Source organism: Cryptomeria japonica, chromosome 3 (genome assembly GCF_030272615.1).
Source record: "Cryptomeria japonica chromosome 3, Sugi_1.0, whole genome shotgun sequence".
NCBI lineage: Eukaryota > Viridiplantae > Streptophyta > Pinopsida > Cupressales > Cupressaceae > Cryptomeria > Cryptomeria japonica.
This window is the reverse complement of record NC_081407.1, coordinates 997,225,218-997,252,261: the sequence shown is the minus strand read 5'-3', so window position 1 is coordinate 997,252,261 and position 27,044 is coordinate 997,225,218. Positions and strand designations below refer to the sequence as shown.

General features: G+C 36.6%; 1 protein-coding gene across 1 annotated transcript; it reads right to left on the bottom strand.

Annotated features, from left to right (window-relative positions):
• Window positions 1–3,658: 3,658 nt before the first annotated feature.
• LOC131045297 (arginine-specific demethylase JMJ22) lies at window positions 3,659–26,767 on the bottom strand. Its single transcript, XM_057978861.2, has 3 exons — window positions 25,415–26,767; window positions 7,992–8,235; window positions 3,659–4,009 (listed from the first exon to the last, which is right to left on the bottom strand). Exons 1-2 carry the CDS (start codon window positions 26,647–26,649, stop codon window positions 7,998–8,000), a joined length of 1,473 nt encoding a protein of 490 aa, XP_057834844.1. The 5' UTR covers window positions 26,650–26,767; the 3' UTR covers window positions 3,659–4,009; window positions 7,992–7,997.
• Window positions 26,768–27,044: the final 277 nt, after the last annotated feature.

Here is a 27,044-nt window from a genome sequence, read left to right as displayed (position 1 = left end):
CAAAGACAATAGAGGAGCACACCAAGCATTTGAGGATAGTCTTGCAACGCTTAAGAGAGCATAAACACTTTGGTAAGCTATCCAAGTGTACATTTTACAAAAGCAAGGGGCACTATCTTGGTCACATTATTTCAAAAAATGGAATTTCGGTGGATCCAAAGAATATCAAGGTAGTGGTAGAGTTGTTGACACTGTAGAATGTAAGTGAAGTTGAAGTTTCATGAGACTTGCAAGTTACTATAGAAAGTTTGTGCAAGAATTTACAAGAATCTTGGCACCCATCACTTCACTCCAAAAGAAGGGAAAAAGGTTTGACTAGACTAAGAAGTGCAAGCAAGCTTTTCAGCTCTTTAAGGAGAAACTTATTTCAACTCCAATTTTGATTATACCTTATTCTAATGGGCATTTTACAACGACAATTGATGCATCAAGTGAAGGTGTAGGAGTGCTTGTGCGGAATAAACAATTTGTTGCCTATTAGTCTAGGAAGTCAAAACAAAATGAGCAAAATTACGCACCACATGATCTAGAGTTAGTAGCCATAGTACATGCACTTTAGATGTGGGGGCATTACCTTTTGGGTAAAACTCAGACTCAAGTATATCTTCACCCAACCCAATCTGAATGCTCGCTAGAGGAGATGGCTAGAAATTCTTAATGAATACAATTTTGGAATCGAGTACATCAAAGGGAAGAAGAACAAAGTAGTTGATTCTCTAGCAGAAGAACGCATGTAGTATCCATGATGACCACAAGGTCAAATCTAAGACAACAAAGTATTACAAAATGTACAAGGTGATGAGCACTACTTTGGAGTGAAACAAGCTTTAGAGTAAAATCCCTCTGACCAATTATTCAATAGTTGAGGTAGATGGGATCTTGAGATATCAAAAGAAACTATATATTCTAGACATGGGGGATTTAAGGAAATTGATCTAAGAGGAGATCCACGATGTACCATATTCAAGCCATCTCAGTGTAACTAAGATGGTAGCGGAATTGAGATCCTTATATTTTTGGCCAAGACTCAAGAGAGATGTGACTAGGTATGTGGCCCAATGTTTGGAGTGTCAGTGGGTCAAGGTTGAGCACTTACATCTAGCAAGACTTATGTATCAGCATGACATACCTAAGCATAAGTGGTAGGTGATTACCATTGACTTTATTCAAGGGTTGCCAATGCCCAAGAATAGATATGGCATCATCTTAGTAATAGTAGAAAATTTGACCAAGGTGGTGAATTTAATCCTAGGAAATCTTAAGGATGGATCATTGGTTATAGCTAAGAAATTTGTCTGGAGAACTTTCATCTACATGGAGTTCCTAAGATTCATATCGGATCAAGATACTTGCTTCACATCAAGGTTTTGGACAACGTTGAATGAAACTTTGGGCACAAGATTGAATTTCAGTTCAACATATCACCCTCAAACAGAAAGGGTAAACCATGTAGTTGAAGACCTCCCGAGGATGTATTGTATGGATCAACAATATAAGTGGGAGGAGTATCTTCCCTTGGTAGAGTTTGCTTATAATAATTTGTACCGTGTATCTTTGGGAATGACACCCTTCAAGGCTCTCTATAGATGTAAATGTCGAACATCGATCAATTGGCATAAAGTGGAGAATAGGATTATGATAGGTCCCAATATGCTTAGAGAGACAGGTGATCAAATGAGAGTTATTAAGGAAAGAATGAAACAAACATTTGATAAATATAAGAGCTATAGAAAAGATTGAAAGAAGAGTCTAACAGATAGAAGAGCTATGCAAATAAGAATAGAACCTCTTGGCAGTTCTCGATGGGAAATGAAGTCTTTTTAAGGGTCAAACCACATAAGAGTTCCATAACATGTAACATATCATCCAAACTTGCTCCTAGATTTGTGGGCTTGTTTGATGTATTGGAAGTGATCAAACAAATTGCATACAAATTTGCTCTACCACTTGCTCTTGCTCAAATCCATAATGTTTTTCATGTATAATTGCTTAAGCCATATCATCCTAACGCCTCTCACATACTTGATTGACATGCCTTACATGTTCAAGATTTGGGGATGGTGCTAGTGGAGCCCATCTGCATCATTGGTACACACAACCTCAAGCTGGGTAATAGAGATGTTGAGCAATATAAGGTCCAATGGGACCAATATTTAGAGGATAGTGCCACTTGGGAGGATGCATAGGAGATAGACCGATCTTTTCCTCAATTGAGAAACTAGATTTTGACATACCATGTTTTGGTGTGATGTTTTGATTTCATAGTGTGTTGATAGATTGATTTTATGTGATGTTCTTATTGTTCATATATGTAATAAGACATTGGAACGATGTATCTTCTTGCTGGGAAAGGATGTCATGTCTCATCTTTTTGGCTTGATTAATTAATGAAATAAATATGACTTTGATATTAGTTAATTATCTTTGATTAATTTATAATGGTTAGATATGTTAGATATAGTGGTGTATTTTTAAATGAAAATGAAAAGATGATAATTAAATTGACATTTATTGTTTTTCCTACCATGTGCATGCTTCGACTATGGTTTTGAGGGCTAATCTATTGACTTGTGATTGAGTGCAGGTTTGAGTTGAAGGTGGGAACATGGTTGAGCAAAGGAGTCTAGTCATTTGGTAAAGAATGGACGAGATGGATTCCTATTGCCCACACCATGTAGTTTCGTGTAGAACTTGCATTTGAATGACATAATGAATGGTTTTTGAATGACTTGATGCATATATACATATATGATTGTTATCATATTTTTTGAATTAATTTGAAAATGAAAAAAAAATTACATACCTTGTTTGTATCCATGTATTCATACCTATATGCTTTTGTTTAACGTTATTCTTCCCATCGAATTGATGACATGGTATTAAAAACCATGCAATTATTTGCATATAACTATTGAACTAAGCTATGTGAGGAAGCGACTGCCTTATAAACTTGCAAGGCAAATGATTTGAACCTATATCACTGCTAGCTATATTCAATTGAAATGCTTTCTTTCGACTTTTACATAAATCGATTATTAAGGCTATGTTTTAAATAGCGATTTTCGACACCAACCTACAGTGTGTAACGCCAATAATAAGGTGATTATTCTTTCTGACGGCTACGACAATATGCTTTAAAATTGATTCTATTCATTTGTCAAGTTTTATAAACCCAAATCATTCTTAGCGAGGTCGACAACATTATTCGGGGAGGGGGAGGGCTGCTACATTACCAGCCCTAAAACAGTAAAAATTTGCTATTCATACGATACATGCAAAGAGAAAAGGATCGACTAAAACACACAAACCCAAAAATCAGAGAACATCTTCTCAGAGTTTTGCATTTCTTAGTCATTGCATGAAATCTATATCATTTTGAAAGGTGATCTGTTAAGAGCAGCAGGAAATCGAAGTCTTGGGGTTATCATAGGAGAGTTATTCTTCTCAAATATTAGAGAGTCGGCCATTCACAAATCAAAGGGGTGACTGGGAGATTATTCAACCTCACTCTGGGATCACATCACAAGATTTCATCACCAATCTGTTGTGGATTTCCGAGTAGAATTTTACTTCTTGTTTACCATTTGAAATGACTGGGAGATTATTGAACCTCACTCTGGGATCACATCACAAGATTTCATCATCAATCTGTTGTGGATTTCCGAGTAGAATTTTACTTCTTGTTTACCATTTGAAAATGTTATCATTGAAATCTTGTTTTATGTCGAATTTCTTCTGGGTTACATCACTATCTATATTTTCTCTGTTGAACACAAATCTCTTGGGTGTGTGTGTTTAAACATGAATTTATATCGAGCCCGAATCTGAAATTGTGAATTTCAGAAAATTTGAAACAAAACTCTTTTCTTTCTTTTCTATAAAACTAAAATTAGAAAGGGCTGTAGCTAGTTCAAATCTAAAACCCTTCTTTCATTCTCTGTAAACTAAAAATTGTGATTATAAGCTGAATTAATCTTAACTGAAATTTTGTTTCCATCTTCTGCGTACCCTGAAAAGAGAAAGAAAACCATTATTACTCTTTGTAAAACTAAAAAAAGAACTGTTACAAACAAGAGGTACATAGAAGAAAATAGACCAACAATTATGGATCTCTTGATTGCGAATGAAATTTGATATAATCTTGTGACTGAAAAACCATGAAACTGCTATCAAATTCACATGTTTTCTTAAGAAATTATGCACATATATATGTATATAGTGATATATGTATATATTATATATATAAATACATCTCACATACCTTTTAAAATAAACAATGCATTATCATTCATTCTGAATAAAAAATCTGTATTGCAAACATTTTCTGGCATAATCACAACATGATCATTATGTACAAACAGCCATATCTATGTGAAATAGATCATTATCTTGCTTATTCATAAACAATCATGTGAAATATATCATTTTCTTGCATATTCATAACATGATCTCATCATAAGAAATGATGCATTAGCATGATGAAGGAATGGGTAAAATAGTCTCTATGGCATGTGTACGAGTGTCTACAATTTATTGAGTGAACTTTAAGCTATGTTTTTAGGAGAGGGTGCCGAATATGGGTAAATAGAGAAGGATGATTCTCTTCCCAAAAAAATCTAGTTATTTTAAAAAGCTTTGGCTAAAGCCTTGTTCATTGAAATAGATGAATTGGCCTAGCAAACTTAATTGATATGTTTCTCTACCAAATTTTCCATCCTACCATTGTTTTCAGGTAACTAGGCTTTTTGTGCAAGGTTGATGGCTCTTCGTGTCATGAAGAACTCCAAGGAAGCATAATTGCTTCATGGTTGGGCAAAAAAATGCCTAGGCCCTGTTTTTGTCCTCGGCTTACACATGACCGTGTGATTGATGGCAACCAAGGATGATCGTTTAAACTTGTATTTATTGTAAATTTGTAATTTATTTATTGATTTATTGTACTCATGGCATGAAGGCCATAATTGTAATCATGTACCTCATATATATTTGTGTTCGTGTGTGCACGCACACACTTTTCCCTGAATTAAGCACTAAAATCCTTACTTGTAATTTTGCCAATTATTGATTTTGGAATTAATGATTTAATTATCGATTTGATGATGTGTTAAATGAATATTTAATTTTATTTGAGAGATGTTAAGAATAGGGGCCTTACACTTCAATCCAAAGTAATCCAGATTCTTCAAAAGACTTGAGAGAACTGAAAACAACTTATAGACTACCATCGTGTCCCTCAACATTTTCAAGTTGCAAATAGAGTTTGGTTATACATGGACAAATATCGTTTCCAAGAGAAAGCACACAAGGTCAATGAAACTCATAAGACCCATCAAGGTCAACTACTTCCTACTTTGTTGTTAAACAAGGTCAACTTCTACATCATGCCTAATGGATCTCTCACTATCAATAGTCTCAAGATTTTCCTTCGCTTTTGCATACATTAAAGTCTAGTACTTCTATTGGTGGGAGGAATGATGGGGATTCATAGGGCATAGTATAAGTTGTTGACTTGGGCATAGGATTTATTCTATTATTTTATTAGTTTAACATAGTTTCTTTCATCCTATGTAAAAAGGTAAACATTCAAGTCAAAGTTAGTTTCCTAGTTGTTAGGAAGTTAACTTTGGCTAGCTAATTTGTTTGTTTGCTTTGTTTAGCACTTCACATCCAAATTTGGGAGATATTTTAAAATCATTTAATTTTGGCATATTCATGCCTATATGTTTATGTATGTTTTCCTCGTGAAAATCATTGGAGTTTTGGAATAAGTTTGTAGCTTATTATTTGTAGAAATTTTTACCTCATCTCTAAAGGAATTTATCTCTACCTATTGCTCCATTTGATTCCATATCAAAAGGTGAGAAAAATCATGTATTCATTGATTGGAATCTTGGGCATGAACATAATACTAGAAGATATATAGAAGGGTAGAAGGGTTTCAAATTTCCCAAAAAAGGGACATCTTGGATTAGAAACACCAAGGTGCATCAAATGGTTGTCAATAGGTAAACCTTGATACAACAAACACCATGCAAATTAGGCCACTTTAGTTTCAACAATAGCATCTTAAAGTGTCTGAAATCTTTTGGTCCACATGAAACTAGGCAACTTAAGAAACCATTATTGTTAAGTTGTGAACCATTGGAAGATAAAGCAAAAGCCATTGGTAACCTTTCCTTGGGAATTATAGGAGTGTTAATATACCACTTCCAATCCTTCCAATAGGGTCTAAGAGATCTCACGAAGATTTTGTGCAAATGTTGAGAAGAAATAGAGTTAATTATATCTTAAAAGGTTAGGAACTCACCACACAAAAAATTGAACTTGGCTCTAATTTCAAGCAAAGAAAGCCATACATAGTTGACATTGGGAAAAATATTCTATAAATGTTGGATTTCTATCCCAAAAAACTTGAGGGAATAAATCAAGCACATTTTAAATACGGATAACAAAAACAAATAATAAAAATGGCATACAATAACCAATTCAATAAAGTCAAGAAAGAGAAATGACTTCAAAACATTTGCATTGCAAGTAAGTGTATCTCATACAATGAATCTTATGAATTTCATTTTCTAATATAACACTCAATTGTTTTAATGTCATTTCTTAAAAAGAAAGAAAAAAGTAAGTATTACACATTGAACCATAAATAATAGATAATCCATTAACAAATTGAAATAAACTCATACCACATCAAAGGTGAGATCTTATCTCTTCATTGGAAAAACCATGAGAGCTTCAAGACAACAAGATATTGCCATTAAGAAAAGAGAAAAAAACTTCTATTTTGTAGAAGTGAAAAGAGTAACCATACATTAACTCCAAGTCTTTTTATTTGTCTCATTGCATTCATGTGTGCCTATATGTAATATTCCTCGTGACAACAGTTGTGCATACACGTGCAAAGAAAATAAGTTACACTCCAATAACCAAGAATATTGTGACAACTAAGAAAACGAGCTACATTCCTCCAATATTTCTTGTAAAGGACATTGTGACATTAGACTTGAAGGAATCCTCACTAAATAGCAAAAGTAATGTAGAATAATATAAATTTATAGATACAAAATAATAATCCTAGCAACCTCACTAAAGACAACCTCCTTAAATATAGGAAAAATTTCTTAACTAGAAATTTATGTGGCTCTAAGAACTGATAACTAACACTAATGACCAAGGATCGAATGGCCTTCACACAACTGCAACAAGAAATGGTCAAAAACTCCACCATTCTTTTTTAAAATGTTACCAAAAGCAGTCTTTTAAAGAGTCATCACACAAATCAACAAAGAGAGTTGTACCCGTTCTTGAGAGAGATTGTCTCAGATTTCAATCAGAGACATTAAATTTCCAGTCTATGTTAAGTGTGGTTTCTGAATTTAATAGTGTGAAATATTTTTGCATCATCATTTTGGATCACACTCCGTGATTTCATTATGTCAGATTTTTTTGCATCAGCGTTTTAGATAACAGAGTGTGATCTGAAATGCTGATGCAAAAATATCTCACACTGTTGAATCCAGAAACAATACTCAGATTTCAATTACAATTTACTGGATGTTCTTAAAAGAAACCAGTATGTATTAGTCAGTATTCAAGATTTAGCTCTAAGGAATGGTGAAAACAAATTTAACATGTAAAAACAGCACATTGACCTTGTAGAATTTCATTACAAGAGATTGTTAACTTGCAATCAAGGTCTTACGAGATTCTTCACTAACAAATATCTCTGCAGTATGCTGTAATACAATACCATTGATATCCAAAATACGAACTTTTAGAAAAAGAAGATTTGCAATATGCTCTTCTGAATTCTCAACTAGAGATAAACTTTAATTCTAATCAAAGACATGCCCCCCCTCATACTTGACAAAAGAAAGAAGGGAAATGCACCAGATGGTTGAAAACATACAAGAATAAATCTAAAAAAAATGATGTTAAATATGTACACTCAAAGATCAAAATATTAAGCAAAAATGGCAGGTTACCTTGGTTCAAAATCCAAACTTGAAAGCTCCAACTTTTGCATCAGTAGCACACTCCCAAAATGGTACAGACTTCTTTGATTTTTTCTCTTCGTCTCTTCGTTTCAACTCTTCAATAGAACCAGGGCTAAAATCTTCATATGCTCTTCTAAATTTATCATATAAATTGACCCGATCTTCTGTCCCTGAAACTAACTCCCTTGAATTAGGTCTGCTCAGGAAATCAAGAACATTCAACAAATTTCTCCTGCAGAACACCCAAAAATAATAAGAAAAGAGTCCATTTTCAAGAATATGTCCATTGTCTAATTGTATTTTAGATGTGAATTTCTAGGCATAGAAATATAAACCTCTAAGGGAGCTTACATACAAAAATCTATTGAACACTTGTTTAAATTATGATTCAAGAATTGGACACGGTGAAGATTGTTTTGTGCCCTGTTTTCAAAGTAAATCGGCACTTTTCTGTGACCAGGATCAAATATGTTGCATTCAAGCTGAAATATATCTGGGCCTGAGCCCTAGAAGTGTTTTTCTTAAAAACAAAAAAAGGCAGTAAAAAACGTATGCAGATCATGTATTCATGCAAAAGTAAAGTTCCTAACCTTAATGCTCATAAGCATATATAAGGCGAGCAAGAAGAAACATTGACACCACTCTTTTCCCGCACTTCATCAAAGTTCTTTTTGTGGCAATTCAAGCAAATTAGTAGAAATTCGACTGTTTCTGTATCTTATCTTGGTGTTTTGATTCCCTAAAATCTTTTATGGTATCATTAGATGTTATAAAATGCGATATATTATTGGAAGGCTGAAAGGAAGAATGTTGTTCAACATAAATGATGCTAGATGTAACATATAGATCCATAATTGAATGGTGGAACCTAAATAATGATTTGCAATTATAAAAATTTCAAATTTACGTAAATAGGATCTCCATACACAGATGCACACACAAAGGGATAGGCTGTATTATCCTTTTTTGAATCAAAAAACAAGATAAGTTAGAGCTTCTGTACCACTGTCAGATCACTAACAATCACAGGAGTTATCATGGCCTTCAGAGATCTCTGTAAGGAATGTCTGATAAAAAATGTCATTCTAAACCAGATATTTGCAGTCTGATTTGCAGTTCGAGTGTTGATTCGTCTTCATCAATTTCTGATTTGTTATCTAGTCATAAGAAATTTGTTAAATTCACAAACTTCAAAATCTATTATTCTTAAAATTAGGTGAAAGGATAACACAAGATTATATAAAGCGGATTTCAGGTTTCACTACAATAGAGATGCTATTCCAATTTAGTTCTGACCTTATAAATATATATGATTCATTTGAAGTGAACTACAAGGCACAAACGTGCAGATCCTATGTGGAACAAAACAACTATCAGGTCTAGGCGATTGAAACATCATAACCAAAGTTGCATGGAAATGGATACAGTAGAAGATACAGATATGTTACTAGATGTAAATATGCAAATTTTTAAGATCCTTTGGATATAGATATGGTCAGATACAGCAATTATAAAAATATCAATATATTCAATCACTAATACATCTAAGGTTATAGAACATAACTTTATATATATATAGTCCACTCCTTGCACCCTAACCATTGTCTCCACACTAGTGCATCTACCTCATGCAAGATCCATCTCTAGTAGCTAGGTCTCCTAAGTGCATGTATCATAGACTCACCATCCTAGCCTTCTCCATCAATGATCTGTTTATTCTTTCTGCAACTCCATTTTATTGTGGAGAATACAGAGTTTTCTTTTATCTCAGAATGTCACAATCTTTACAGAATCTATAAAATCATTGGAACAAAAATGAAGAAACATGAGACCAAAAAAAGAACCTCCAAATTAAAACATGTAGCATATCCTACAAACACCACTAAGTGCTCAATTTCTGACATGTATGATTTGTATCACAAAAACCCAATTCAAAACAAATTATACACATCTACCCCGAAATCTTTCATCTCAAAATATGTTAAAAGTTCACACTTCAAATTAGAAATCAAACTCTTACCATCCCAAAGAGCAACATATCATCAAGATATAAAGCACTAACAAGAATGTGATCAATATCAGTCTTGAAATAGAAATATTTATCCAATTTCTACACCCATGCTCTAGCTGTGCATTTATTGGAACCATCAATGTGGGAATTGAAAGCTTACACAACCTCTTCTGCAAATCCTGGCTATTAGGACCGTTGTCTCTCCTAGGTTTGTTCCTTAGCTTGAGCTAGCCAGAATCCTGTAGAGACGTAGCAGCATGGAGTCCCATTTTGGCATTGGAATCCCACTCAAACGCTGTAGCCCAATCCCAACATTGGAGTCTTGTCCAAGTGTGATAGTCCATGCATAGGCATCTTGGGCTACAGCGTTTGAGTGGGATTCCAATGCCAAAATGGGACTCCATGCTGCTATGTCTCTACAGGATTCTGGCTAGCTCAAGCTAAGGAACAAACCTAGGAGAGACAACGGTCCTAATAGCCAGGATTTGCAGAAGAGGTTGTGTAAGCTTTCAATTCCCACATTGATGGTTCCAATAAATGCACAGCTAGAGCATGGGTGTAGAAATTGGATAAATATTTCTATTTCAAGACTGATATTGATCACATTCTTGTTAAAAGAACCTCCAAATTAAAACATGTAGCATATCCTACAAACACCACTAAGTGCTCAATTTCTGACATGTATGATTTGTATCACAAAAACCCAAATCAAAACAAATTATACACATCTACCCCGAAATCTTTCATCTCAAAATATGTTAAAAGTTCACACTTCAAATTAGAAATCAAACTCTTACCATCCCAAAGAGCAACATATCATCAAGATAGAGTAATCCCAAGCTAGGGTTTGGTCCCTAGAACATGCCAAAGATTGTGGAACTACCGAAGACAACACACAACAAAAAAAGGGACTGAAAAAGCGACAAAACAACTCAGGTCCAAATGGAGAATTCTATCTCTTCGGCACTCCTCTAACGCTCCTACATGCTGCCCTAAGAAAGAAAACCAAATGGAAGATGGACTCACCACTTCCCGTTACCAACAAGGTTCCACACAAGGCTCCAAACTAGCTTGAATGACTCAACTCTCTGAGGATGAAAAACTAGGCACTTAAAAGCATCACATGACACGGGATTTAAATGGAGAAACTATTGGCATTAGATTGCCATTGATGTCAACAGTTGTCAACATGCACTGGACAGAGATGCAAAGATGATGAGTGTCCCAGAGTGAAGATCAGCTTGGTCGAGATGGTGTTGTCTCAGGTTGGTAGAAATGAGCAAATTTCATTGTATATGAGCAGGCTGAACAAGCATGTAGTTTGCAAAGGCATTTAATCAAAGGCCACAGAGAAGATAGAGAAGATGTAATGAACCTTTGTTGTACCTACCTCGCCTTCCTGATAATTAGGGCCTGATCTATCCACAAAAGGTTGGATTTAGGGCCACAAAAGGAAATTACTGTTTCCTGCAACATTTAGATGTTTTATTTTATATGTCAGCAGTAATATTAGATCAGTGGCATAATTATTGCAGCACAAAATACATACACGACCCATTCTAGATTTTGAGGATTTTCCAGGTTGGCTGGGCTACCCATCCAGACCCATCCCGTCTCTTAGGGCTAATAGGGCCACCTGAGGATGGGCCCAGCATACCCCTGGCTTGCACTCATTATCTTGAATGTACTAACAAACAGAGGATATCAGGAAGATAACAAATGCATACAAAAAACATAGATTCATGACTATATTACTTGGTTAACATTTATCCATTATATATAAATTTGTAGGGATTAATTCATTATATTTGTGCCTAGTTGCAGAAACATGACTATCATTAATTAGTATTCATTTTCTTTACTTATTAGTTGTGTCTGCGAATGAATGATTATTTTTATTCTTCTATCTGTCACTAAAGTGTATTTTAATGCAGCATACTAAAGCTGATATTGCAGGTTACCTATCTAGCGTGAAGATTAAGTTCATTTTACCCTTTTGTACATTACAGATGTGCTTAGTTCATTTGGTAAGATATTTTTAGGCATGGAACAGATTTAGCAATTAATCTGGGTCACTAGTTAAATTATATTAATTACTGTTATATGAGGAATGAAAGCAGATTTAATACAACTTGCACAAAGACATACTTCAACATTTCGACATTTAAGCGGATTGGCCTGGGGACATACTAGCCTGCTGGTGATGGGAAGGAATGCTTACTAGGCGATGGTTCTTCATCGCTGGGAAGAACCAGCGACTAGCCCTTTTACATTGTCTGCTGACTGATGCATTCCCAAGGCAGTCCTCATGGTTGCCTAGGCATCATAAATTATGAAAACTGAAATAAATATTATTACTGAGTAACGAAGTTACCTGTTGGATGCTTCTCCTTGCCCTTCTCTCCTTGTCACCTCCTCTCTCGTGTTTCCTTGGGGTGCGGGTTTATACTTCTTTGAAACCACACGATTCCCCTTGAAACATGGCGTCTATTCCGGAGGTGGCTTGGGAATGGACGCATCCTTTTATCAATCCCACTAGTTAAGATAAAACGTATTTTAAGCGGTAAAAATAATTTATGTATTGAAAATATATATATTTATGTACATGTATTGTTTAATATTTCTAATCATTGCCTGCTGTCTACATGGGAATATCACAGAAGACAATTGGGGTTAGCTATTTGGACTTACAATTGGACAGAGGACAAAGGCAATAGAGTTGTGAAGGCAAGAGAAGACAAAGGCCATAGAGTTATGAAGGCATTGGGCAAACAAGTCTGACTCAAAAAAGTGCAGTTGCAGTAATGCATAATACAGTGTTAGTCGCATGTAGTTACAGGGTTAGCATAACGTGTCGTGTTAGTCGGGCTGCTGGACACGCTAGCTCAGCACTCCACCTGTGAGTCCACCTTGGATGCATCACGCAGACCTTTTGTGAGAATAGAGGTATGATGATGGGTCCCACCATCCACCATGCTCCAAAGGGAAACATGAGGCTACGTGGACAAGATCTTGGTTCACTGGTCTGTGTAGCAGATTGGGGCATGCGTGTCAAATAATTTTTTGTTTTTAGTTTTATCTGCAAATACAAAGGAGTCAATGCTGGACAGAGTTGCATTTGAATTTTTTTATTTCCAAAATGGATTGTGTACAAGATAAAATCTGATCGCATGGGTTGCTGAGAAGAGAAGGAAGGCTGCATTTAATATGGTCTGCTGCTAGATTGAAGAGGAGACAAGGAAGATTGTTTAGGGACTCAAGAAGATTATTTTTGAATTTCTTTTTAAAGGAAAGATTGTCTTTGTTACGTAGATGACCACCAAGTAAGAAAAGAGGATGTGACAAGAAAGGTAGAGTGAGGAGGATATGTGTGTGAAGGTGTTGTGTGCGAGTAGGAGCTAAGGCAAGTGAAGGAGATATGTGAAGGAGGATACGGAACAGAGAGGAAAAACATGGGTGCAGAGAAGCAGTTTCAAAACGTTTGCATAACACAAAAAAGAGCAGGCATAACCCCAAAGAGATTTAATGCAAAGTGATCGAAGGTGAAGAGGAGGCAAGAGACAACTAGAACTAGAACAAATAACAGAACAACAGAGGACTGGGAAGGTAGATCAAGAAGGTGAAGAAGTTAGAAGCAAGACTGAAGAAGAAGGTGTGTCTCAGTGAGCTTGGGAGGTTGCTGAGCAAACAGGTAGTGGAAGCACACAAAAAAGGCAGGAAGAGCAATTGCTGTGCAGAGAGCTGAAAAAGGAGTGTGTGGAAGTTGTAGGCATTAAAGAGAGGTGAAGAGAATATATAAAAAAAGAGGAAAAAGAACAGAGAAAAGAAACAGGGCGCACAGAAGTAAACTCAGAATGTCAACATAACATAGCAGCAGAGCAGGCATAACACCGAAAGAGATTGCATGCAAAATGATCGAGGGTGAAGAGGAGGTAAGAGGTAGCTGAGAACCAAAGCAAAAAGAAGAAAAACGTGAAAAATAATTGAATGAATGATTCAATAATCGGATAATTACATTGAACGATATACACACGTATATATGGAGGTTACGAGACGATGTTCTATAATTAGAACATAACGTTAAAGTAAAAGACTAAAGAGCTAAACGCTAAATTAAGCGTGAAAGCTAAATTAAGCTTAAAAGCTAATTACATAAAAAAAGTAAATGACCATTAACCAAGGAACTAAAAATAGGTGACTAAAATAGAATTAAACATTCTAATAAAACAAAGGGCTAAGAAAGTGGAGCAAGACTGTGAAGAAGGTGGAGTAAGAAGGCAAAGAAGATAGAGCAAAGAGGTGAAGAAGGTAGAGCAAAGTGGTGAAGAAAGTGTTATAGTGCAGCGGAGTGCATGAGAGACAGCAAAGCAGGGAAGTGAAGAAAAGATAGGGTTCAAGGTGTAAACAGGCCGGAGAGTTGAAGAGGGTTGTTGAGGATTGAACTAAGAGATTCAACATAACACAGAGGCAGAACAGGCATAACATTGTGAGCAAGCAACAAAACATTTATGAGTTACAAAACCTCATTTGTAACAAGGTGCTTAATTGTAAATTGAATACTTACTCAGTGTATATTAGAGGTCCGTGCTCCTTTGGGTTGGTGCCCATAAATGTGTAATCAGACTTTTACTTGTGAGGCTAGATTAGAGCAGTAGTCTCTAGCAACTTTTCTCACCGAAGTTTTTCCCCATCGCGGGCTTTCCTCGTACACACTGTGTTATGCGTATTTCATGTGCACGTGTGTTCAGCATTTCATTTTTATATTCTTGCTCTCTGACTTTGGTGTTTTCATAGTTTAATATCAAGTTTAAAGCTTCACTATATATCTATACACACACGTTGTCATATTCCCATGTAGACAGCAGGCAATGATTAGAAACATTAAACAATACATGTACATAAATATATATATATATTCAATACATAAATTATTTTTACCACTTAAAATACATTTTATCTTAACTAGTAATGAAAGGATGCGTCCATTCCCAAGCCACCTCCGGAATAGACACCACGTTTCAAAGGGAATCGCGTGGTTTCAAAGAGGTATAAAACCGCACCCCAAAGAAACACAAGAGAGGGAGTGACAAGGAGAGAAGGACAAGGAGAAGCATCCAACGGGTAACTTCATTACTTAGTAATAATATTTATTTCAGTTTTCATAATTTATGATGCCTAGACAACCATGAGGATTGCCCGGGGAATGCATCAATCAGCAGACAATGTAAAAGGGCTAGTCGCTGGTTCTTCCCAGCGATGAAGAACCAACACCTAGTAAGCATTCCTTCCCATCACCAGTAGGCTGGTACGTCCCCAAGCCAATCCGCTTAAATGTCCAAATGTTGAAGTATGTTTTGTGCCAGTTGCATTAAATCTGTTTTCATTCCTCATATAACAGTAATTAATATAATTTAACTAGTGACCCAGATTAATTGCTAAATTGGTTCCATGCTTAAAAATGTCTTACCAAATGAACTAAGCACATCTATAATGTACAAAAGGGTAAAATGAACTTAATCTTCACGCTAGATAGGTAACCTACAATATCAGGTTTAGAATGCTGCATTAAAATACACTTTAGTGATAGACAAAAGAATAAAAATAATACATTCATTCTCAGACAAAACTAATATGTAGAGAAAAGGAATACTAATTAATGATAGTCATGTTTTTGCAGTCCCTACAAATTTATATATAATCGATGAATGTTAACCAAGTAATATAGTCATGAATCTATGTTTTATGTATGCATTTGTTATCTTCCTGATATTCTCTGTTTGTTAGTACATTCAAGATAATGAGTGCAAGCCAGGGGTATGTTGGGCCCATCCTGAGGTGGCCCTATTAGCCCTAAGAGACGGGATGGGTTTGGATGGGTAACCCAGCCAACCTGGAAAATCCTCAAAATCTAGAATGGGTCGTGTATGTATTTTGTGCTGCAATAATTATGCCACCGATCTAATATTACGGCTGACATAAAATAAAATATCTAAATGTTGCAGGAAACCGTAATTTCCTTTTGTGGCCCTAAATCCAACCTTCGGTGGATAGATCAGGCCCTAATTATCAGAAAGGCAAGGCAGGTACAGCAAAGGTTCATTACAGTGGTATTAGAGCCTCCTTCCTGCCACCCTGTGGAAATAGTTAATGCAACAAAGCCAAAGATCCCGTAGGGCCTTAGAAAGAGAGAGAAAAAAAGGAGCCAACGACATGAGTGAACAAGCTAGTAATGAACTTAGGGCCTTCATGGAGCAAACTGCTCAAGCACTAAGGGAACAAACTGAAAGAACCATGCAGGCCTTCATCGAACAAAATGAGAGGAATAACCAACTAGTCCTTCAGGCCCTCCAAAACATAAGCAGCCATAACACCAAAGAAGCCCAATCCAATCATTCTGAAAACCACCACCCCACCCCGTCAAAGGACACCAGCTCAAGGCCCACTCGACCTTCATTCCTACCTGAGGAAGCACCAATAAGTGATGATAACCATGACATGCCCATGGGAAATGTAGATCAAATCCTTGCAGACTACCGCGGGTTGGATCCCGAACTACGAGATCTTGTAACCTTCAAAGACTATTGTGATGCCAAACTAAAGACACTAGGCTGGAATGAGAGACATCCTCCAGCCCACAAAGAGCTTCAAAACAAGCTCAGTAAGGTGACTATCCCCAACTATGATGGGGAAGGCAAGGTATCAACTAGGTCATGGGTCCAAAAATTGGATACCTATTTATCCCTCAGCCCCATGACTCAATCCAATGCCATTAAATTTGCTATACTTCATCCATCCGGAGTTGCCCATGAGTGGTGGCACCATGGCCTTATCACTCAAGGACATCAACTTATAAACACATATGAGGAGTTCACCCAAAAGCTCATAAAAAGATTTGACCAAAAGCATCCTGAGTGGTACTTTCAAGAGCTCACCCAACTAAGGCAGCAGGGGACTATTGAAAACTATGCCACAAAATTCCAGAAATTAGCAGTGATGGTACCGAGTCTAACACAAGAAAGGCTTACTTACCTATTCATAGAAGGCCTGAGGGGATCAATCAAAAGCACAGTGAGTGCCCATGAACCCCAAACATTAGATGAGGCTATACAGAAAGCTATGAAATTTGAAGAAAGCTCACCCAAGGACAAGACCAAGCCCTTTGGCAACTCCTCCAAACCTCCGCCCAAGGACAGTAAACACAATCAAGAAGGGATTGTAAGGTCTTGCACCTATTGCAAGTGAAAGAGAGAAAAGGGACATATGTGTTCAGCCTTGGAGGACCTTAAAAAGAAGGGACTTTGTTTCACATGTCTAAAACCCTATGAAGGAAGGAGCCATAAATGTCAAGGTCGGGCTCACAGAATAGAAGCCTCACCATATGAGGATGAGGAAGAGCCACCTAGCAAAAGGATGAGATTGGGGGAGGAAGATCAGGCCATAGTTGCCACTATCACCCATGCTGCTAAACACAATCTGTTTAGAATCAAGAGTTAGCTTAAAAGGAAGAAAGTAGTCACACTTGTGGACAGCGGAGCCTCCCATAACTTCATTGATGAAAGGGTTGTCAAGCAGCATAAATTACCCACACAAACTTTTAAGGGGTTCGAAGCAGCAACAGCCACAAGGGCAAGGGTCCAATGCACTAAGTTGGTACCTAAGTTGGAGTTCATAATAGGTAGCCATCCGGTAAGGGAAGATCTCTACGTGGTACCATTGGACACAGATATCATATTGGGGACTCCATGGATTTATTCACTGGGATGTTTTATGTTTGATCTCCCAAACCAAATAATCAGATTTCAAAATGAAGGGAAGGAAGTTACTCTCAAGGGCTTACCTGATGGTAGCCCTAAAGTGGTTTCTTGTAAGAAATTGGAGCAAATTTTTAGAAAAGGACGAGGAGAATGGGTGGCCCAATGCATGATACTAGATAAGAGCAATACTCATGAGAAATCCACGCATATGGACATCAAACCCATCATGGAGAAATATAAAGGGGTGTTTGGGGAAATTCCCCAAGGTTTGCCTCCCAAACAGGGGTTTGAACACACTATAGAATTGGAAGAGGGGGCAAAACCAGTCATCACTACCCCTTATCGCCACCCTCACAAATATAAGGAAGAAATTGAGAAAACCATTAAGGAACTACTTGCTATGGGACACATCCAACCTAGTTCCAGCCCTTTCGCATCATCGGTGGTACTTGTTAAAAAGAAAGATGGCACTCTAAGAATGTGTATTGACTACAGAGCACTGAATATGAAAACCATCAAAAATAGGTACCCAATCCCAAGGATAGATGAGTTGATTGATGAACTACATGGAGCAAGATATTTCTCCAAGATCGACCTTCGATCAGAATATCATCAAATCAGGATGAGGGAAGAGGACATCCACAAAACAACTTTTCGGTGTCACTATGGACATTTTGAATTCTTGGTTCTACCTTTCGGTCTAACCAATGCACCAGCAACATTTCAGTCATGTATAAATCATACTTTCCGCAAGCAGCTAAGGCAATTTCTACTAGTTTTTTTTGACGACATTTTGATCTACAGCAAAACTTGGGAGGAGCACCTCAAACACATTGAGGACACATTAAGGATCCTAGAGCAAGAGTCACTTTATGCTAAGCCATCCAAATGTGAGTTTGGAATGGAGGAAATCCTATATGTAGGGCATAAGATTAATGCGGAGGGGGTTAGCGTGGATGAGGAAAAGATAGCCACTATCAGAGAATGGCATAGACCTAAGTCCCTCACACAATTAAGGGGGTTCTTGGGGTTATGCAGTTACTACAGAAGGTTTGTACGAGGTTTCTCCAAAGTGGCAGCCCCTCTCACCGATCTAACTAAGAAAGGGGCTTTCACTTGGAGCGAAGCAGCCCAAAGAGCTTTTGAAAGTCTGAAGGAAGCTATGAGCTCATGCCCCATCATAGCTATCCCTGATTTTTCCCTTCCTTTGAACTACAATGTGATGCCTCTGAAGAAGGGATTGGAGCTGTCCTCATGCAAAAGAAACACCCCATAGCCTTCGAAAGCCGTAAGCTGACAGAAACAGAAAAGCATTACCCCGTCTATGATAAAGAGATGTTAGCCATCATGCATGCCCTAGCCAAATTCCGCCAATACCTAGTTTGCACCAAATTCCATGTAAAGACAGACCATAACAGCCTAAGATTCTTTTTAAACCAAAGGGATCTAAATGATAGTGTCATAACCCCTCTTTGGACATAGGATTAAATAAAGATGATAATTAAAACATTTGTTAATTAACATTTAATAATATTGGAAAATCGTCTCATTTATGAGACTTCACGATTTTCCTTTAATATATGATTATTAATATTTATTATTTGTTATGATTATTATTTATTATTATTGTTTTATTTTAATGTAACGTTCATATTTCAATTATTAATATTATATTAACTATTAAAGAAGTTTTACCATTAAAACATAAAAATTAAATTACATTAAATATCAATACACTTATTTAATACTGATTAACCATTCATTTATTTCTATCAGCAATCTATTATTGAATAATGAATAACCATTTATCTCTATAATAATAAATTATTAAATACCATTTACCTCCATAGTAATAAATTATTAAATAAATTATTGATTTCCAGTCAATATTAATTACTATTAAATAAACACCTAGTGGCAGACCAAATCTGACACATGTCAGATTTGTCTGCCTTTGCAAACATGTATAAAAGAAACAAGGAAAGCTACGCCGCAAAGATAGGGTGATGAGATCGATAATTATCTTTGACCATGAATCTTCAGAGATAGCAGTTATAGAAGTATCGATAAATAATAACTAAGATAGAGACTTTTACTACTAATCAATATAAGCTGCTCTCTGCGATGTTGGTGGATTAATATTGTTAAGTTAAGAGCCTTAGTTGTCAGGCCTGAGAAATATAAAAGACCAGCGTTCACATCGAAGGTTCCGTAGCTTTTCCGCCAGTTGTGGAAGATACGTTTGCCTTTGTTAATTTTGGAGTCACAGAGAATCGCAAAGGAGTTTGGCAGTCGACAGAATTCAGGGGTTTATCCGATAATTATTAAGCATCCTTCAGCCTACAATTTGTTGAAGAAATCAGTCCCAAAATCTAAAGGACCATATAAGGGGACATTACAAAATACTAAGTAGACTGCTGGTGATATTCAACAAGAGTGGTGTCATAAGGCTACGATTTGTCTCCAAAAGAATGCTTTAACCGGGACCAAGTATAATGATTAAGCGATGTCGGTGTCCACCAAATCTTCTTTTCAACGCCTGTGAAGATAAAGATAACTAAGGCTTCGATTAGACCTGAATAAAAATAACAAATAATAATAATTACCGAAGGGTGCAGGTTGAGTAATAAACCGATTTGTTTAAGTTGAAGAGAGGTGTCTCTAAAATGATGTAACTATTCAACAAGATATAAGATGGCAATTAAGATCTCTTCCATCAGGGCATCGGGGATAGTTACAGATCGGGTAAAGAATTCTAACAGCGACTTCGTATTAAATGTAGCAAATACCCCAGAAGATTCATGGTAATGTGACTACAACAGGAATAGTTTGTATATCATTGATAAGCAGTAATTAAAGACCACTGCACATTAAATAGGCAATCAGCATATGCAGCGAATCTTATAATGATTAAAAAATAATCACTGAGAAGGTGGTAATATCGTTAACAACAATTCATATTAAGGAGCAAGCCTGAAACAATAAAGAAGAGCATGACTTGATCAACCAAGTAATTCCATGAGCAGCGATTAAGATAATTAAGATTACCTTTGGCATCGGTTTATAAAAAAGGGTGCAAATGCTAAGGAGAGGCAAGTCAGTAATTAAAGGATAATAAACAGTAACAAAGATGTGTATGAGTTAACAATTATGTTTATTAATAAACAAAGAGATATGACTCCTCAAATGAAGTGAGGTGACCCTTATGGAAATTAAAGATATAAAATAGAATGAGAGACATGTGGAAAGGGGAAGGATGTATCTTTCTTATCCAAGTCTGAGTGCCCAAGTAGAGCAGGAGAAATACCAAGCTTGGATGCATGAGGAAAAATATATAAAAAAAAGGAATATATTTGGGAGAGTGGGTTGTAAGTGTATTAAAGAAGATAGTTGGAATACATTCATTACATAAAAGATTAATTGAAAAGTGTATATGATGAGCAGATTACAAGGAGGACATTGTGATCTCTATAAATCAGACTTGTGACCAGATCTATAGTAGTCTCAAAGGTGATATAAAGAACATCTTTGTGAAGAGAATTGTGTGGGAGACTTATAGTCATTTCATAACATTGGAAGATCAAGTTGAAAGGGAGAACTATAGCATAAGTTGTTGAGAATCTATTTTATTATGACTCCAATCTGAGGGCTCAGTTGGGCAGCAGCAATGTCATATATCTCAAGGTTACAAATCAAAGAAAATTGTCAAGATAAGTTCCATCCTCCAAACTAATCTTAGAATTTTAAGTTAATTATTATAATGAAATGTATTCAGTTTAGTTAGAATTATTTTATTAATATATTTTAACACTCACTTTAAGTTAGAATTGTTGTCTTGGGACTAAATTAGGGTAAATCCCAAAAGGGGACATTACAGATAGGCAACAAAAATGGGTCAGCAAGATACAAGCTTATGACTTTGATATTGAATACGTTAAAGGAACAACCAATGTGGTAGTAGATGCCTTATCAAGGAAGCAACAAATAAATACCATAACTTCTATAAATGCTGATTGGAAATATGATCTTTTGGCAGAATACACCAAGGACACTTTTGCTAGCGAGATCTTGAGGGACCCATCAAGTCATGCAGAATACAAAGTTGTGGAGGAGCTTATCCTATATAAGGACAGGTTGTACTTGGTGCCCAACTCTAAACTCAAGGAAGTAATAGTTAAAGAGTACCATGATAATCCATTGGCAAGACACCCAGGGTTCTATGAGACATATAAACAAATCAGAGAACGGTATTCTTGGAAAGGACTTAAGAAAGAAGTCCAAAAATACGTACAAGAATGTACACAATGCCAGAAGAACAAAGCAGAACTCAACCACCCAGCCGGGTTGCTACAACCATTGCCCATTCCCAACTAGAAGTGGGAAAGCATTTCGATGGATTTTATCACCGGCCTACCCAAGGCCAAAGGAAAAGATTGTATATATGTGGTTGTGGACCGTCTCACCAAATATGCACACTTCTTTGCTATAACAAACAAATTCCAAGCATCTCAAGTAGCAGAAGTGTTTTTTTAAGGGAGTTTTCAGACTTCATGGGCTTCCCCAAAATATCATAAGTGACCGCGACAGCCGGTTTATGGGGCAATTTTGGCAAGAAATCTTCAGGATGGCGGGGACTAGTCTCACTCCAAGTACTAGCTATCATCCCCAAACCGATGGACAAACTGAAATCGTCAACAAATGGATTGAAGGATATCTAAGAAATTATGTCACTGGGCAGCAAAAAGCTTGGATCAAATGGTTACATTTAGGAGAATACTGTTATAACACTACACATCATATGTCTATCCAAATGAGCCCATTCAAAGCACTTTATGGTTATGAACCCACCTCTTTTGGATCACTAATTACTCCAAAAAGTCAAGTACCACGAGCCAAGGATTTTATTCAGGAAAGCATGGACATCCTAAGGGCTCTAAAAGATCACATAAATCAAGCCCAAAATCAGCAAAAGATATACGCTGATCGTAATCATATTGAAAGATCATTTGAGATAGGGGACTTAGTCTTCCTACGGTTGCAGCCTTACAAGCAGTCTTCGCTGAAATCTAGTGGGGCAGAGAAGCTGAAGCCACGGTTCTACGGACCCTACCCAATATCAAGGAAGTTAGGAGAGGTAGCATATGAACTTGAGCTTCCTCCAGGCAGCCGCATCCACAATGTATTCCATGTGTCTAGATTAAAAAGAGCATTAGGGCAGCAGATATCCCCATGCAAGGAGTTACCTCCAATAGATGACGAGGGAAAATTAACACTCGAGCCAAAAGCCCTTTTAGACATAAGAGAAAGGAGAATAAAGAGTAAAAACATTGTAGAAACTTGATCTTATGGAAAGGGTTGCCGGAGGAGGATGCAACCTAGGAGGGTGAAGAGATCTTCAACCACCCAAATCTCCACATCGCTTGAGGACAAGCAATGTAAGGGGGGAGGACTGTCATATTCCCATGTAGACAGCAGGCAATGATTAGAAACATTAAACAATACATGTACATAAATATATATATATTCAATACATAAATTATTTTTACCACTTAAAATACATTTTATCTTAACTAGTAATGAAAGGATGCATCCATTCCCAAGCCACCTCCGGAATAGACACCACACTTCAAAGGGAATTGCGTGGTTTCAAAGAGGTATAAAACCGCACCCCAAAGAAACACAAGAGAGGGAGTGACAAGGAGAGAAGGACAAGGAGAAGCATCCAACAAGTAACTTTGTTACTCAGTAATAATATTTATTTCAGTTTTCATAATTTATGATGCCTAGACAACCATGAGGATTGCCCGGGGAATGCATCAGTCAGCAGACGATGTAAAAGGGCTAGTCGCTGGTTCTTCCCAGTGATGAAGAACCAGCGCCTGGTAAGCATTCCTTCCCATCACCAATAGGTTGGTATGTCCCCAGGCCAATCCGCTTAAATGTCGAAATGTTGAAGTATGTTTTGTGCCAGTTGTATTAAATCTGTTTTCATTCCTCATATAACAGTAATTAATATAATTTAACTAGTGACCCAGATTAATTGCTAAATCGGTTCCATGCCTAAAAATGTCTTACCAAATGAACTAAGCACATCTATAATGTACAAAAGGGTAAAATGAACTTAATCTTCACGCTAGATAGGTAACCTGCAATATCAAGTTTAGAATGCTGCATTAAAATACACTTTAGTGATAGACAAAAGAATAAAAATAATTCATTCATTCTCAGACAAAACTAATATGTAGAAAAAAGGAATACTAATTAATGATAGTCATGTTTTTGCAGTCCCTACAAATTTATATATAATGGATAAATGTTAACCAAGTAATATAGTCATGAATCTATGTTTTATGTATGCATTTGTTATCTTCCTGATATTCTCTGTTTGTTAGTACATTCAAGATAATGAGTGCAAGCCAGGGGTATGCTGGGCCCATCCTCAGGTGGCCCTATTAGCCCTAAGAGACGGGATGGGTTTGGATGGGTAACCCAGCCAACCTGGAAAATCCTCAAAATCTAGAATGGGTCGTGTATGTATTTTGTGCTGCAATAATTATGCCACCGATCTAATATTACTGCTGACATAAAATAAAATATCTAAATGTTGCAGGAAACCGTAATTTCCTTTTGTGGCCCTAAATCCAACCTTCGGTGGATAGATCAGGCCCTAATTATCAGAAAGGCAAGGCAGGTACAGCAAAGGTTCATTACACACATACTTTCCCCATCCAAGGATTTAATTTTGTAGAATTGTAAAGTGGTAGTGTCTCTATATAGTTTAGTTTACTGTACCGAGGAGTATTGTCTTTATATCTGGTATCCAATACACATACATGCATCCAGATGGGGATTGGGAAGTATCTAGCAACTCCTAAATTAAAGACAAAAGTTCAATTTTTGTATACATAAGAATTCAACAAAGGATAACTGGTAGCATTTAACCCCTATTTTTGCTGAGATTTCTTTTGAGAAAATTTGGAAAATTAGTTAGTTGTGGAGAGGTTTAGTCAACCAAACGGTCATTTCTGTAGAGAGTGGTCAATTACTGTGTAAAGACCTAGTGGACAGTTGGTTTGCCCACTTCTGCTCTATTATATTAGAAAAAGAATACAGTAAAAGGGTAGAATATATATAGAGGAAATGGAGCTTTTATTAGGGAAGATTTGACACCCTCAAGGTGAACCACGTGTAACAGATAGAGAAAATTCATGATACTTATAGGTTTTACTTATGGTCTGAAATTCATTTTTCATGATTTACTTTCTTTTGAAGATGTATTTGACATTTGTTTTCATTTTCTTTCTCATGGAAGATTAAAAGCATGGTTTTGCATAGGACTGCAGGTACAGCAAAGATTGAATAGAGTGCAGCTGATATCCATATTCCCATTTAAATGCTTGGAAGAGAGGCATCCTTTATTGCTGCACCATTTTAGCACTTGAAATCAAATGCAGCTATCTGTGATTCTTTCAACTTTCTTAGTTCTAAGTTCTTATTAAGGACAGCGTTGCTGTTATAAACTCTAGTTTCATTGGAGTAAATTTAACATGAATCAAAGTATTACTATCACAATGATGATCCCGAAGCAAGCTATAAAAAATGCAAATAAAACTGCGAAAACCGAATGCATTTAAATAATAACTTACCTGCTCACATAATTTTGTGTAATGGCAATGGAGTCCTCCAGATTAATAACCAAATGCCACCATCCATTGGGCACAAAGATAACCTCCCCGGCCCTGCAAATGCATTCAATGGGTCTCTTTTTCCAGTGTTTTGTTTCTCCATAGAAATTCATGAACCACTCAATTATAGAAACTGGTGATGCCACCTCAGCACCATCTGGGCTGGGGTGCACACCTGGAGGGACCACAGCAGGAGGGAAAAGAATCCATTTCTTAGAGCCCTTTATGACTGCATTCCATGCAGAGGTACTGTTAGGATCTATGTGGAAGGAAGACCCTGATCTAGCTGGACCCAATATCAGCCACCTGTAATCGGGCCTCTCCTTCCCCAGCAATGAGAAAAGATCCTCTCTGAAATATATGGGTATCTCATAACCCAGGGACAAGTCAGGCACTTTATCTCCAAATTTAGGGTCAAACAAATAAAGCGGGCGCTCCTCCTTCACACGATCTGCATACGAAAAGTAGTCCTTCAGCTTCATATCAACTGGACCCACAGCAAACTCCGTGTCTCCTGCAACTTCACAGAGGAACTCTCTATCCCACTTCTTTAATGAACCCCAGTTTCCTAACACATCACTAATAAGTACTGGTCTGTTGGGTTCCTCAAAAGTGGATATAAATTCATCTAAAGAAAGTTTCTCTCTTCTCTCAATATTATCCACCTCTAACCACTCTTGCTTCATCTCTAAATTAGCACACAGCCAACTTTGAAACAGGTAATCTGAATAGAAATTACTGACCTTGAAGTGGGACATCAGGGTTGGAGAAGAAGAAGAAAAAGGGCAATGCGTTGCAATGTATGTTGACTTCCACGATCCTTGGAAGGAGAAATTGCCTTTCAGTTGATGAAGAACAAGGGTCCTCCATAGGGATTCCTGATTGCTGAAAACGTAGAAGGCTTTGCTTACCAATGCAAGATGGCACAAATCTTTGGCATCAAGAAAACCCAAAACATCCATTACGGTTTCATCACTGAATAGACTGAGAGTGCCCAAGCCCACATCTCTGGCGTTGTGATTGCCACTTCCATTGAAAAGAAGATTGCCCAATGGCTGTACTCCATAGCTACTTCTTCCCTCTTGCAGATTCAGATTTGAATGGAGACTTCTACTCAGTTTTTTTTTCTTCCTTCTGCTTTCGAGTTTGGGATGTCTGTTGTTTTTGGGGTCGTAAATTCCATTCATTGTTTCCATTGCCGCTCGTCTCTGGTTTATGCAACCAGAACTCGGAACATTGACATAGCAATAGAATAGTGTCGGATGTTCATTAGGTTAAATGAATTCCAAAGTGCATGATGTTTGGAAAACTTATGATCTAGCAATAGCCCTCTAACTTTTAATGTTAACTCACAACTTTTGAGTCAATTTTGCATCCACCTTTAATTACATCCAATAAAAATTTATTGGTAAATTATATTATATTTTTATTTTGTTTTATTTTCTAATATATATAAATTTGATAATAATGTCATAATAAAATCAATGTGTTTAAAGTATATGATGAAATTTTTTTTAAAAAAATTCAAAATTAAATTAGTTTAATCAAGAATACAAAAATAAATTTATGATTTTAAAAAGGACAAAACTAC